The sequence below is a fragment of the Chionomys nivalis genome, chromosome 4 (genome assembly GCF_950005125.1).
Source record: "Chionomys nivalis chromosome 4, mChiNiv1.1, whole genome shotgun sequence".
In the NCBI taxonomy this organism is placed as follows: domain Eukaryota; kingdom Metazoa; phylum Chordata; class Mammalia; order Rodentia; family Cricetidae; genus Chionomys; species Chionomys nivalis.
In genome coordinates, this window is record NC_080089.1 from 67284120 (window position 1) to 67296493 (window position 12374).

The following is a 12374-nucleotide window of genomic DNA, read 5'->3' on the forward strand; positions in this document are numbered from 1 at the left end:
TTTTCCCTGATCAGTGTGACTAGTCCTTCATCAGTTAATTTTCTTCTGAAAGAACAGCTTTTGGGTTCAATTATTTCTCTATTTTGTTTCTATTCTTTAATCTTCATGACTTCTCTAGGTTTATTAGTCTTTTTTTTCACACACTCACCTGTGTTTGTCTCTTTCCTAGAAGAAGGTCATTAATTAGAGACCTTTCTTTTTCCTAATAGTGACATTTAATGCTGAGATTTTTACTTAAAAACTGTTGCATTGAATGCCAGCTGGTAACCCATTTGAGAGTTAGGCATCTGCTGACTTGAGCTGTTCACAGCTTAGCCAGGCAGCTGGAGGATAAGCTGAAGATGCTTGTGAGAAGCTTGTGGTCAAGTCAGCTAGGAGACAGACAGGAGGCAACTCCATTGTGTAAGGAAGGAGGACAGAGCAGCTGCCGAAGGGCAAGTGAATGATGAAAGTGGTTAGACACTCAGCAGCATAACACATGACCTCAGGGAGCGTGCATGTCAATATGAAGGGACAGGAAATAAGTGCACAAATCACATGTCACATATCCGGTGCTGCCAAGTGCAATGGATAAACAGAGCAGGACAAGACAATGCGATAGAGAGCAATGGGGCAGACACTCTGGTATTAATTAATAGAGAGAAATCTTTGATGCTAGGAAATAAAAATACATAATGTAATTTTGGTTCTTAAAAATAGAGAGTTGTGCTCAAAAGGACTTTCATAGTGCATTACTTAACTTTAAAAGACTCCGTGTTAGTGCACTCCCCTCATGGCACCCAGGAGCCAAAGAGTCTGTGAGTTTAGGCCGGCTTGATCTGCACTGCAAGTTCCAGGCTGGCTGGGGCTACATAGTGACACCCTGTTTTTTTTGTTTTTTTTTTTTGTTTTTTTTTAAAAAGTTAATTGAAAGAGGTTTTCTGCTTAAGTAAGATAGATGTAGATGGTCTGAAAATTGACTCTCAGTGAACTCCCCTTCCCTAAGAGTGCGTCTAAGTGTGATGGATTGAAATACAGCTGGCCAGACATTGACCTCACCGTATCATCTCCTGTCCATTCGCTTCTCCTCCCTGAGACCTCACAGTCAAATTGTATTTTTAGATTTAAAGTGTCAGGAGGATTGCCTTTGATGCACGTGAGGATTTCTGACCAGAAGATAAAAGACACGCTGTGTTTGATTAATAGTATACCCTTGCCACAGAAGTCGTCTACACAGTCCCCGGAGAGACAGGTGAGTGTGTCATTGTAGTAGAAATGCCAAGTCAATGCCAAGTATTTAGGAAACCACACTTTCAGAGTAGTTCTGATTGTTTAAGGGCAGGTTTTCTAACCAAAAGGATCAAAGATGCAGAAATGGGGACTATATAGACAGGCAGATCTCAGATTTCAAGGCCAGCCTGGTCTACAAAGCAAGTTGCAGGCCAGGTAGGGCTACATAGTGAGACTCTGTCTCTAAACAAACAATAATAAAAAAACAGCAGTCGATCACATTTGTAAAATATACTTTATATAGAACTAGAAATATAAAGCTTTAAAATATATTTGCAAATAAAATACCTATTTAAAATTGCCCCTTTTTGGTGAGTCTTAAATGTTCTAGGTCACTTTAATTGGAATAACGTTTGTAGCTTGAAGTAAATGTTGGATTTCCACTTACATAGAAAAGAAGTGTGAGAAAGTTAGCAGATAATGATGCCATTATCAAGGGCCCTATGGTAAATATGTACTTTCATATTGTTACCCACAGCAACTAAATGATACACAAGGACACATAGACTTAATTACTAGGTCTGTACATAATTTTATCTTTAAAATGTGTCTAGTGATTTTAATACTTAGTAAATTCCAGCTGACCATTATTTGATTCTATTACTTTCTTGAAGATTTGACTGTGACGAATATGTACATATCTTCCCATCTTCCTCTGTCCTCTGTTGCTTTTTGGTATATAGAGATATCTCATCTGTAGTATTTAGTCCTTCTTTCCATCATGCATTAAAACACATTTTGTGTTCTTTGTTAGGTAGCCTCGATTCCTGTTCTTTCAGGTGGGACGAAAGGTCTTCTTGGCACTTCACTGTTGCTGGATGGATTGGAATCAGGTGAAAACCAGAAAAATACTGTTTCTCTGTGAAGCTAAACCTGCATATGGTTATACAGTGTGGGTGTTTGTGGAGAGTAAGGGGACCTGAAAGCACCATCCTAACTGTGCTGCGGTCTCACTGGATAAATGAGGAGTTTTCTTTTTAAGGGAGGGTGATGGAGTTATCAGTGCTTTCCAAACATTTAAATAAGTTGTTGTATTTCTCTGTGGTACTTTCATTTAGCCAGGGCTAAGTGATGCCTTACAATTTCAAATTAGAATATAGAATGTAAACTTTGTAGTAAAGACAAGGTCAAGGCCTGGCCACTCCAGTGCCCACAGTGGCAGTCACATACTATTATGTGGTAGAGGATGACCAATAAATATTTTCTGAATGGCAAGTGAATGAATTGAGGTGGCAGTCACTTCTGAAAAGATGGTAGAGTGCTGTTTGCTTTAAGTCTTATTACATACTGGTTCGATTCACTTTGGGACTCGGAAAATTACAAATATTTTGTCTGAATGAAGATTCATGCATGAATGGCCTTTGTTAGGCTTAGTCAGTGTCTGTGTGGGTTTTCAGTGGGTATTGTCTGTGCTGATGTGTGTCTCTTTGCTTTAGAGTCTGATGACGAGTATTTTGATGCTGAGGATGGAGACTTGCAGACTGCTAGAACTGTGAAAGCCTCGGAACTGAAAAAAGCCTCTGAGGTTCCAAATGAGGAGCTGGTTAACCTTCTGCTCAAGTTTGAGATTAAAGAGGTATGTGGTTTTCTGTTCATGGAAAAGCTCAGGGCTCTTAATTAGGATTTGCATTTCTGTGTAAAATTTCTTGGATTTTTTTTTGTGTGTGTATGCATATATCACCCCCACCCCTTAAAAATTAAGCTCTCTTAATTTTTTTTTAAGATAGTGTTTTGCTGTGTATTCCAGGCTTCCTTTGAACTGACTGTCTCACTACGTAGCCCAGGCTTTCTTTGATTGTGTGACATCCATCCTGCCTCTAGCACTCCCTCTCAAGTGCTGAGATTATAGGCATTTGTCACCACATACAATGTGACTTCCCTTGAGCTAACCAGTACTGGTCATTGTCATGCATGTATAATGTGGAAAAGGTTAGCAAACTTCTAAGCTTTTTTTTTTTTTTTTTTTTTTTTGCCTTTAAAAGTCATGTAGAAAGCCAAATATGGTGGCATAGGCCTGTACTTCCAGTTTTCCAGAAGACTGAGGCAGGAGGGTTACAACTTCAGGCCTGGAATATAGGCCTTCCTGGTCAGTTTAGCGAAACCCTGTTTCACAATAGCAAGCAAAACAAAAGAAAAAAGAAAACCAAAAAGGTGTGGGGGTGGGATTGTCTGGAGACAGAGTTGGGATGTGTGGGGCACACTGCTTAGGTCTTGTGAAGCCCTAGATTCAGTCCTAAGACCTGTTTTTAGAGTAGCCACATAGAAAAAGAAAACTTGATGAGGTGTTTACAGCATATTTTGGGGGTAAACGAGATTTTGGTACACAGGTATACAATTTCATTTAGTTGCACGTATATATTTTCTTTTTTAAATGACAGTGTTCATCTCCAGGTTGATGGAATTGCAGCTTTTCATTGTCACCTTTGCTTTTCTATGTCCCAAAAATTTTTATAGTAATTTGTATCACTTTAATAATAAAGTGCAAAATAATACAGAGATGTTCATGATTGACTTTGATATTCCAGAATGAGAGCCTTTTCTAAGTCACTATGCCAGATTTTATACATCTGAACGTTATTGGTATCTTCTTAATCTGTTTCCTACCCTTGGCTTTTGACCTGTGTTTTCTACTTTGACCCCTGTCTTCAGACGCTTCCAGGTGCTCTTCCTTTCTGCTGCTGGGCCACCTCAACCACCATCATTTCTTATCTGTCGTTTAAAAATTGCCACACCTGTTTTGATTTTTTCATGGCTGAATATTTTGACTGTCATTCCAAAATTAATTTAAATACCATGGTAACAAACACTCTCACCCTTTGCTTTACTGGAACTGCTGCTATCAGAAGAATCTATTGATTTGTTTTATATCTAAGTTAAAAAAAAAAAAAAACAGACAAGCAGTCAGGATTCCCTGCCCTGTGGGCAGTCCAAGGTCCCTCCCCCCTCCATCCAGGTCTAGAAAGGTGAGCATCCAAACAACCTAGGCTCCCACAAAGCCAGTACGTGCAGTAGGATCAAAACCCAGTGCCATTGTCCTTGACTTCTCAGTCGCCCTCATTGTCCACCATGTTCAGAGAGTCTGGTTTTATCCCATGCTTTTTCAGTCCCAGTCCAGCTGGCCTTGCTGAGCTCCTGTTAGGTCTGCCCCCAGTCTCAGTGGGTGGGTGCCCCCCTGGCGGTCTTGACTTCCTCTTAGGACTGGAGAGGGAGGGGGAGGGGAGTGGGGGAAGGGGGAGGGAAAAGAGAGGTGGGGAGGAGGCGGAAATTTTTAATAATAAAAAGAAAGAGACGTTAGAGCAATAACCTTATTTATGTGTGTTTACAGTCCTGATGCTAGCTAGAGTTTGAGGATCATCCTAGACTTTGTGTCTGGTGTGGGGGTGTGGTCAGAGTCTTTGCTCTTGTGTTGTGTGTGGGGAAAGACTTTGTTTCTGTCACTTTAAGGATGACTGGCTTACCAGCAACTTTCTTTCCAATGCCCCATGGATTCTTTTAGGTGATTTTGGAACTCACTAAACAACAGAAAGAAGAAGAGACAATTTTAGTATTTAATATCACCCAGTTAGGGACAGAAGCAACAATGAGGACATTTGACTTGACTGCAGTGTCCTATTTGAGGAAAATCAGCTTGGATTACCATGAAATTAAAGGTAATGGCCATGAAAATAGAAACAGCACTCAGGAGTAAAAATAGCACCCTTGTGTGTCTGGAATAGTTTCGTTTATAATGAAATATTTCATTGTAATTGGTATAATAACCACACTGTTCTAATATTTTATGACTACTAACTCCATTCTAGACCATGGCTATGAGACATCCATGTTACTGTCTTCAGTTCACATGTAACATGCAGATGATTCTTCTCTCAAGCTCAAACAACTGTGAGTGCTAGAACCCGGGCTGGAACACTGGAAGCCTGGCGCTGGGATCTGGCAGCCTCAGACACTGTGGTCCATTCTCTCAGAGTCCAGGAAAGTCCACAGAAGTTAGGGAATATCATCCCTATTTCACAGACAAAAGAAGGCTAAAGAACCCCAAACAACTTACTTATTCCCTGTATCTTGTTTGTGATAGATTTTATTGTTCAGACCTGGGCTTAGAATACTGAAGCTTAGAGCAGTGGTTCTCAACTTTCCTAATGCTGCAACCCTTTAAGACAGTTCCTCATGTTGTGGTGACCCCCAACTGTAATGTTATTATGTTGCTATTTTATAACTGTAATTTTGCTACTGTTATGAATTGTAATATAAATACCGGTGTTTTCTGATGGTTTTAGATGAACACTGTGAAAGGGTTCCTACCCACTGGTTGAGAACCACTGTGTTAGGGTGTTCACACAGCACAGAGGCACAGAGAGGGGAAATATGCAAAGCCACTTGTGACCTCCTATAGCTTATTATTTCAGTGTATATCTTGTGAGCTCAGGTATGTGAGGCATGAGTTGGGGAATTAGTCTGCAGCAATTAAAATTCTCCAACTGTTTGCCCAATACTTTAGTCAAATATTAAGACATTTTATGGCTTTTAGAAAATAGTTGAAACTAAAATAAATTCCAGTTTAGGAGAAAAATAATGTTTTCTATGTTACTAATTTTCTTAGTTAATGCATTATTATAAAATTTATATTGCAGACCTGAGAAATGAACACAAACAATAAATTTTCTAGGCTGTTTCTTCTTTATGCCAATTAAGACTGGAGAGGGAGCTAGAGAGGTGCTCAGCAGTTGCATGTACTTTCTGCTCTTGCAGAGGACTTGGGTTTGATTTTAGCATCCACTTGTGGCTCACAACTGTTTGTAACTCCTGGTCCAGGAGATCTGACCCTTTTTCTGAATTACTAGGGCACCAGGCACAACATGGTGTACATACATAATGCAAATAAAACAGTCATATACAAAAGTAAAATAAATGAATATTAAAAATCTATTTATAAAAGGAAGACTAGAGACCAGAGGGAACTTTCTAATTGTAGCAGAAGCAGGATTTACAGGCGGAAGAGTAAAGCATGGATATGACTTAATGTTGACGAGCCAAATCTCCCTACACAGATCTGGGAGCCAGTTCTTCTGTGTGTGCATGCACACAGCATAGTTTTGAGCTCAAAAGAGGTGTTTGTTTAGGTTTTGAAACCAAGTAGCCCATGCTGGCCTTTGACCCACTGTGTAGCCCAGACTGGCCTTGTACTAAAACGATCCTACTTTCTCTATCTCCCAAGGTTGGGATTACAGCTGTAAACTACCACACACTGCTAAACATGAAAATTTAACAGTTATCCTCTGTTAGAAAAAAAAAATGGCTTTCTGTATCCTTTTCCCTCCTAGGTCTAAGCAGAGGAATTGTTTAAATTATTGGGGTCTAATAAATATAACTAAAACATTTTTTTTTTACAATTTTAGAGTTCAACAGTATATTAGAGATTGTCCCAGTCAATTTTCCTTTTTTTGCAGTTGACAAAGTTAAATAGCTTTGGGTTAAAGCCAGAGGTAAATTAGAATTCGCGTTTCTACATTCTTATATCCTTAGTCCATTCCGCTGCCCTGGAAACACACAGGCGGCCTTAAGAATGTCTTGAGAAGTTTTGACTCTTTTCGAACACAGTATGAAAGTAAGGTAAAGGTGAATGTTTTTAAGCAAGCCAAGATGTTTAAGGTGGGGATTTAAGCTGGCATACTTCCCCACCAGTAATAGGCTGGTTATTTCATAACCATGAATAGGTATACATGCTTTTAAAGCACCAACAGACAAAGACATATAGATCATTTCATAAAAGCAGCTTACCTGCCAACCCTTTCTCTCTTTTTATTTAATCTAGGATCCAAAAAGAAGCCCCTTCACTTGATTAGCTCTTCAGACAAACCTGGACTAGATCTTTTAAAAGTGGAGTACGTTAAGGTAAGGACCAGGGGAAGATGACAGAGTTGTCTGAACCCCACACTGTACCCCTGGGAAGAGGATGACTGTGTTTCTCTAATGGTTCTGGGTTAGCTCACATACAGGCACTTTGCCCCTGGACTTCTGCTTTCACTGAGACCAGCATATCACAAAGCTGCCAGGCAGCTAACACGAGAGATGGAACCCAGGACCAAGTGGGCACTTGCCTGTCTCTGGCCATGTTCACACCACTGCATTCTTTGTAAAAATAGATGACAGTTGGGTATACTGCATTAAAAAAGGAAGAGAGAATTAGATTGAGTTCAGAAGAGAGCTGCTAGCACTGAGGCTGGACTGGAAAATGTACCCTGTGAAAGGAGCTGAAGGAACTGGTGCTGCTTGCCTTCATTCTTGTCGGTTCCCCGACTCTCTGCTGTAACTGCGTGAATGTTTGTGCTGTTGGGCATTTGGTTTGAAGGAAAAGTTGCATCTCGCAGTTCTCAAAGTAGTTGTAAGTTAGAAGAGAAAGTGACAACAATTAAAATGTAATTCTGACTGACTGACAGTCGAGTGGTTTCCTGAGGGAAAGCACAGAGCAGAGTGGATGTGGAGAGGCGGGGAAGTAGCCAGGGCAGAACACTGCTCGTGGGAGGAGGTCTTCAGAGTTCGCATTTCTTCTTTGTTCTAAAGGACCCAGCTGAGTCCAGTGAGTGGTTATGATGAGAGATAGACCTTTTTTTATGGTCTTAGGACAAAGACCCCATTAAAGCAGAGCTTTTTCAAGAGATCTTATTTGTGAAGCACTGATGTCTCTCACTGGAGATTGAGTTGAAATTTGTAGAGTGGTATAAGATTCAGTTGATGGGCGGGTGAGATGACCTTTAACCTCCTCATCTCCAACTTCATCTTTCTCCGAGGGAATAAATGTTCTCCCATGCTAAAGAAGAGCTCTTTGCACTGTTATAAAAAATAGTATTTGTATGCAATTTTAAAATACGACGAAATGATATATGATTGTCTTAGTTACTTATTGCTGTGGTAAGATATCACAGCTTAGGTAGTTTATAATAGAAACCACTAATTTGGGGCTCATGATTCTCAAGGGTTGAAGTCCATGACCATCATGGTTGAGAGAGGGCAGTATAGGTCTGGTGAAGGAGCATTAGCTGGTAACTGTCAACCTCATCTGCAAATGAGAGGCAAAGAGCTAATTAAGAATGGTGTTAAAAGTCGAAACCTCAAAGCCTGTTCCTAGTGACATACCCCCTTCAGCAGGGCCACATACCCTAATCCTTCCCAAATAGTTTCACCAACTGGGGACCAAGTATTAAAATATATGAGCCTATGGGGCAGTTCTCATTCAAACCTCCAAAGCATGTGCTCTCTCATCTCTCTTCCCCCTCCCTCCTCTCCCACCTCTCTTCACATAAACACATACACACACATACACTGCTTTTTAAAAATATGTTTTTTGAATTTTTATTTTTCAGGTTGATAAGAATGGACCTAGTTTTCAAACTACTTTTGAAAAAACTGAACAAACCATTAAGGTAAGAAGTTTTATTAAGACAGTATGTCCTGTCTGAAAATCTCTGGAAACCTACTCTGGAAATCTCCAAGGTCCTTTGGAGAACATTATTTGATCTGAGATGTAATCAAGAACCAACAGAAATTATAAGTTATAAAGCCCCACAGGTGTCACCATGGGCTCTACCTGTGATCCAGCTTAGAAAATAATACTCACTGTATCAGATTCTGTGCTTTAAAGAGCCTCAGTGTTATTCCCAAATGAGGAGATGCCATGACAGAGCATTTGGCTACAAAGAACTAACAGTATCCTAAACAAACCAAGTTGATACCATCTCCAGTACAGGAGTGAGAGACTATGTAATGTATAAGTACAGATGCTAAGTGCTTCTGCAGCCATTATGATGTGAGTAAAAAGTATAGAGGAGGTGGAGTCAGAAAGTGTTATGAGTTATATTAAAGACTAAATGAAGCCAGGCGGTGGTGGCACACGCCTTTAATCCCAGAACTCGGGAGATAGAGGCAGGCGGATCTCTTGAATTTGAGGCCAGCCTGGTCTGCAAGAGCTAGTCCCAGGACAGCCAGGACTGTTTCATAGAGAAACCCTGTCTCAAAAAACCAATATATATATATATATGTATATATATATATTTACATATATATATGTAAAATTATGTATGTATGTATATATATATATATGTGTGTGTGTGTGTGTATGTGTATGTATGTATGTGTGTATATATATATGTGTGTGTGTGCATGCCGCTCCACCCACCCTTAAGTGGGATGTCCCAGTGGGTAAAGTCACTTCCTGCCAAGCCTGACCACTTGAGTTCAATCTCCAGGGTCACATGGTGGAAGTATAGAAGCAACCCATTCCCACAAGGTACCCTCTGGTCTCCACAAGCACACAATGGTCTGCATGTCCCTTCATCACCACATGAAATAAATAAATGATAGGGAAACAAGAGAGATGAGCTGTAGCTCACATTTGGGAGAGATAACACCATCTGCTATAATATTGTGGACCTTTTCTATTACTTAGTTTTTATAAGCATTTTTTTTTTCAGTTTACTTTCATAAAACCACAGAGCTGTAGGAACAATTTGTGTTGCTATGTTAGCTCTCAGGAGGCATTTCTTAAGTGTAATACTTTCCCCCATTAGTCAGACATGCTGTGCTGGTTTTAAATGCTAAGACCATTACTATGTTGTAGAAGATCCCTTCCTACTTGAGACCATGTTCATGTTCACAGTGAGTCACTGTGATGCTCTCCTGTGTCCTTGAGTGTGTAGGTGTCATTTGTCTTGTCTACATCCCTGCGTCAGGGAGTCATGGACTCTTGTCTCTCTCTTCGTTCCTGTGCTGAGACCACAGGTGGCAGTTAGGAAAGAGCTAATTTTCTTTGCAACACCCTTTCAGGTAACTTTTTCATCTTTGAATCTGTTGCTACAAACACAAGCTCTTCTGTCTGCTCTTAACTACTTGACGACCATCATCCCATCAGATCGTGAGAACACCGGTGTTGTCAAGGAGGCGCAGGCTGCGTCTGAGAAGCAAAAGAACTCTCCCCTGCAGAAAGGTATGTGAGTTATCAGTGTTCTCTGTGACAGACAGAGGTACAGTGGATAGGTGGGGACACATACTTGCAGTTTAGCACTTGGGGGGCTGTGGTTTCCAACCAGTTTGAGAGGGCTGCATAGATAGCCCTTGTTCTCAAAAAAATAAAGCAGCACACACACACACACACATGAGAGAGAGAGAGAGAGAGAGAGAGAGACAGAGAGAGAGAGAGAGACAGAGAGAGAGAGAGAGAGAGAGACAGAGAGAGACAGAGAGAGAGAGAGAGAGAGAGAGCGCAAATACAAGCAATATATAGGCAGAGTTTCTCTGTGTCTCAGCAGCAGCTCACAAACAACCATTCATAGGCTTATTATTAATTATAAATGCTTGGCTGATAGCTTAGTCTTGATCCAGCCAGTTCTTACAACTTAGATTGACCCATTTCTATTCTTCCATGTGCTGCCTGAGGCTCGATGACCTCATCTATGTAGTTCCCATGTTGCTTCTTCCGTTTCTGGCTAAGACTCTTCAGATTCTACTCTTCTTCCCAGCATTCCCTCGGCCCTGAAAATCCTGCCTAGCTATTGGCCAATCAGCTTTTTATTAATAATAAAAGCAACACCTATTTACAGTGTACTTCCACAGCAGCAATACTATTGTTTTTACGAAACTTTGTTTTTGCAGCTGGGGATTACCCTTGGATGGTTACTAGGAAAACTTGAGTGTGTACCGAGCCTTTCTTCCCATCCCAGTGGCTCTGGAAGGGCCCCCAGATAATTAGTCTTTGAGGAAAGAGACCCAGAGACATGAAGACAGGGACTCACTGATTGCATCTTTAAAAAAATATTTTTTCAATGTGTTGGGTGTTGTGTCTGCATGTATGTTTGTGTACCACATCTCTGCAGTGCTGGTGGAGTACAGAAGAGACCATTGGATCTTCTGGAACTGGAGTGAAGGATGGTTGTGAGCCACCAGGTGTTTGCTGGGATCTCAGGTTCTCTGAATCATTTCTTCAGCACTCCAGTGATTACATCTTATTGGCTGAGAATCTAGAATTTGGATCCAAAAGAACTTAGGTCATATTCTGGCTGTGTTACTTAAACTGTGTGATTTTAGGCACATTACTTTTTGGTTTTGAATATTATATCCTATTTACTTTAGACTTTTTATTTTTATATGTGTGTGTTTTATATGCTATGTACTTTACATTTATAAATGCTTTGTATTTATATATATTATGTAAAATATATGAAGAAACTTCTGTAGAATTTAGCTTACTGAAACCTGTTGTTTTATTTTTAGCCATGGTGTCCTCTAGAGATAGTGACATTATTAACTTTAGGCTGTTTGCCAAATTGAATGCTTTCTGTGTCACTATCTGCGACGAGAAGAGCAATATTGCTGAAATCAAGATACAAGGTAAAGTATCACAGTATTAACATTTGTTTAACAATAAGCATTTTCTCCTCTTCCCCCTGCTCCCCTTCTCTTTATTGCAGTGTTAGAGAATATACAGATAAAGGGCTCTGAACTGCTTGAGTTAGGTAGGGTGAGCCTGAACTGGCTGTTTTCTTCCTAGGATTAATGATGGCCAAGTTCTGGCTAGTGTAGTTTTTTTCTTCTGTCCTTTCCAAGTTGGTAATACACCTACTTATCTAAAGTTTGTTCACAAAACTGTTGTAGCTTCTGTCAGGCTTGTGATAAATGCTAGGACCGCAACCTGGGGAGCAGAGGGTTGATTTCAGCTTTTAGTTCCACATTACAGTCTATCATGGAAGGAAGACAGGGCAGGGACTGGGAGGCAGGGACTGAAGCAGAAGCCATTGAAGAATGCTGCTTACTAGCTTGCCCCTAGTGGCTTGCTCACCCTGCTTTCTTTTACAACTCAGGACCGCTAGCCCAGGGATGGCACCATACACCATGGGCAGGGCTCGCCACATCAATCATTAATTGAGGCAGTGCATTATAGACTTGCCTATAGACCAGTCTTATGGACAAATTTTCCCAGTTAAGAGTCCTCTACCCAAGTGACTCTAGTTTGTGTCAAGTTGACATAAAACTAGCCAGCACAGTCTCCATGTAAATGGCTTAGTATCTACAAGGCATCAAATTTACTTTATGTTTACTTATGCTGAATTGATTTC

The 12374-nt window shown here is 40.4% G+C and overlaps 1 protein-coding gene across 4 annotated transcripts in view; it reads left to right on the plus strand.

Annotated features, from left to right (window-relative positions):
- The window catches only part of Vps13c (vacuolar protein sorting 13 homolog C), a 163562-nt gene that overhangs the window by 66867 nt on the left and 84321 nt on the right, over positions 1-12374 (plus strand). For all 4 annotated transcript variants that reach the window (XR_009057025.1, XM_057768280.1, XM_057768281.1 and 1 more), the window contains 8 exons: positions 1102-1231; positions 2024-2102; positions 2706-2845; positions 4766-4919; positions 7082-7161; positions 8631-8690; positions 10090-10249; positions 11533-11649. Coding sequence is in view for 3 of the 4 variants with exons in the window: in XM_057768280.1 (XP_057624263.1) it covers positions 1102-1231; positions 2024-2102; positions 2706-2845; positions 4766-4919; positions 7082-7161; positions 8631-8690; positions 10090-10249; positions 11533-11649 (920 nt within the window). In the remaining variant the exon portion in view is untranslated. The remainder of the gene's footprint in view (positions 1-1101; positions 1232-2023; positions 2103-2705; positions 2846-4765; positions 4920-7081; positions 7162-8630; positions 8691-10089; positions 10250-11532; positions 11650-12374) is intronic.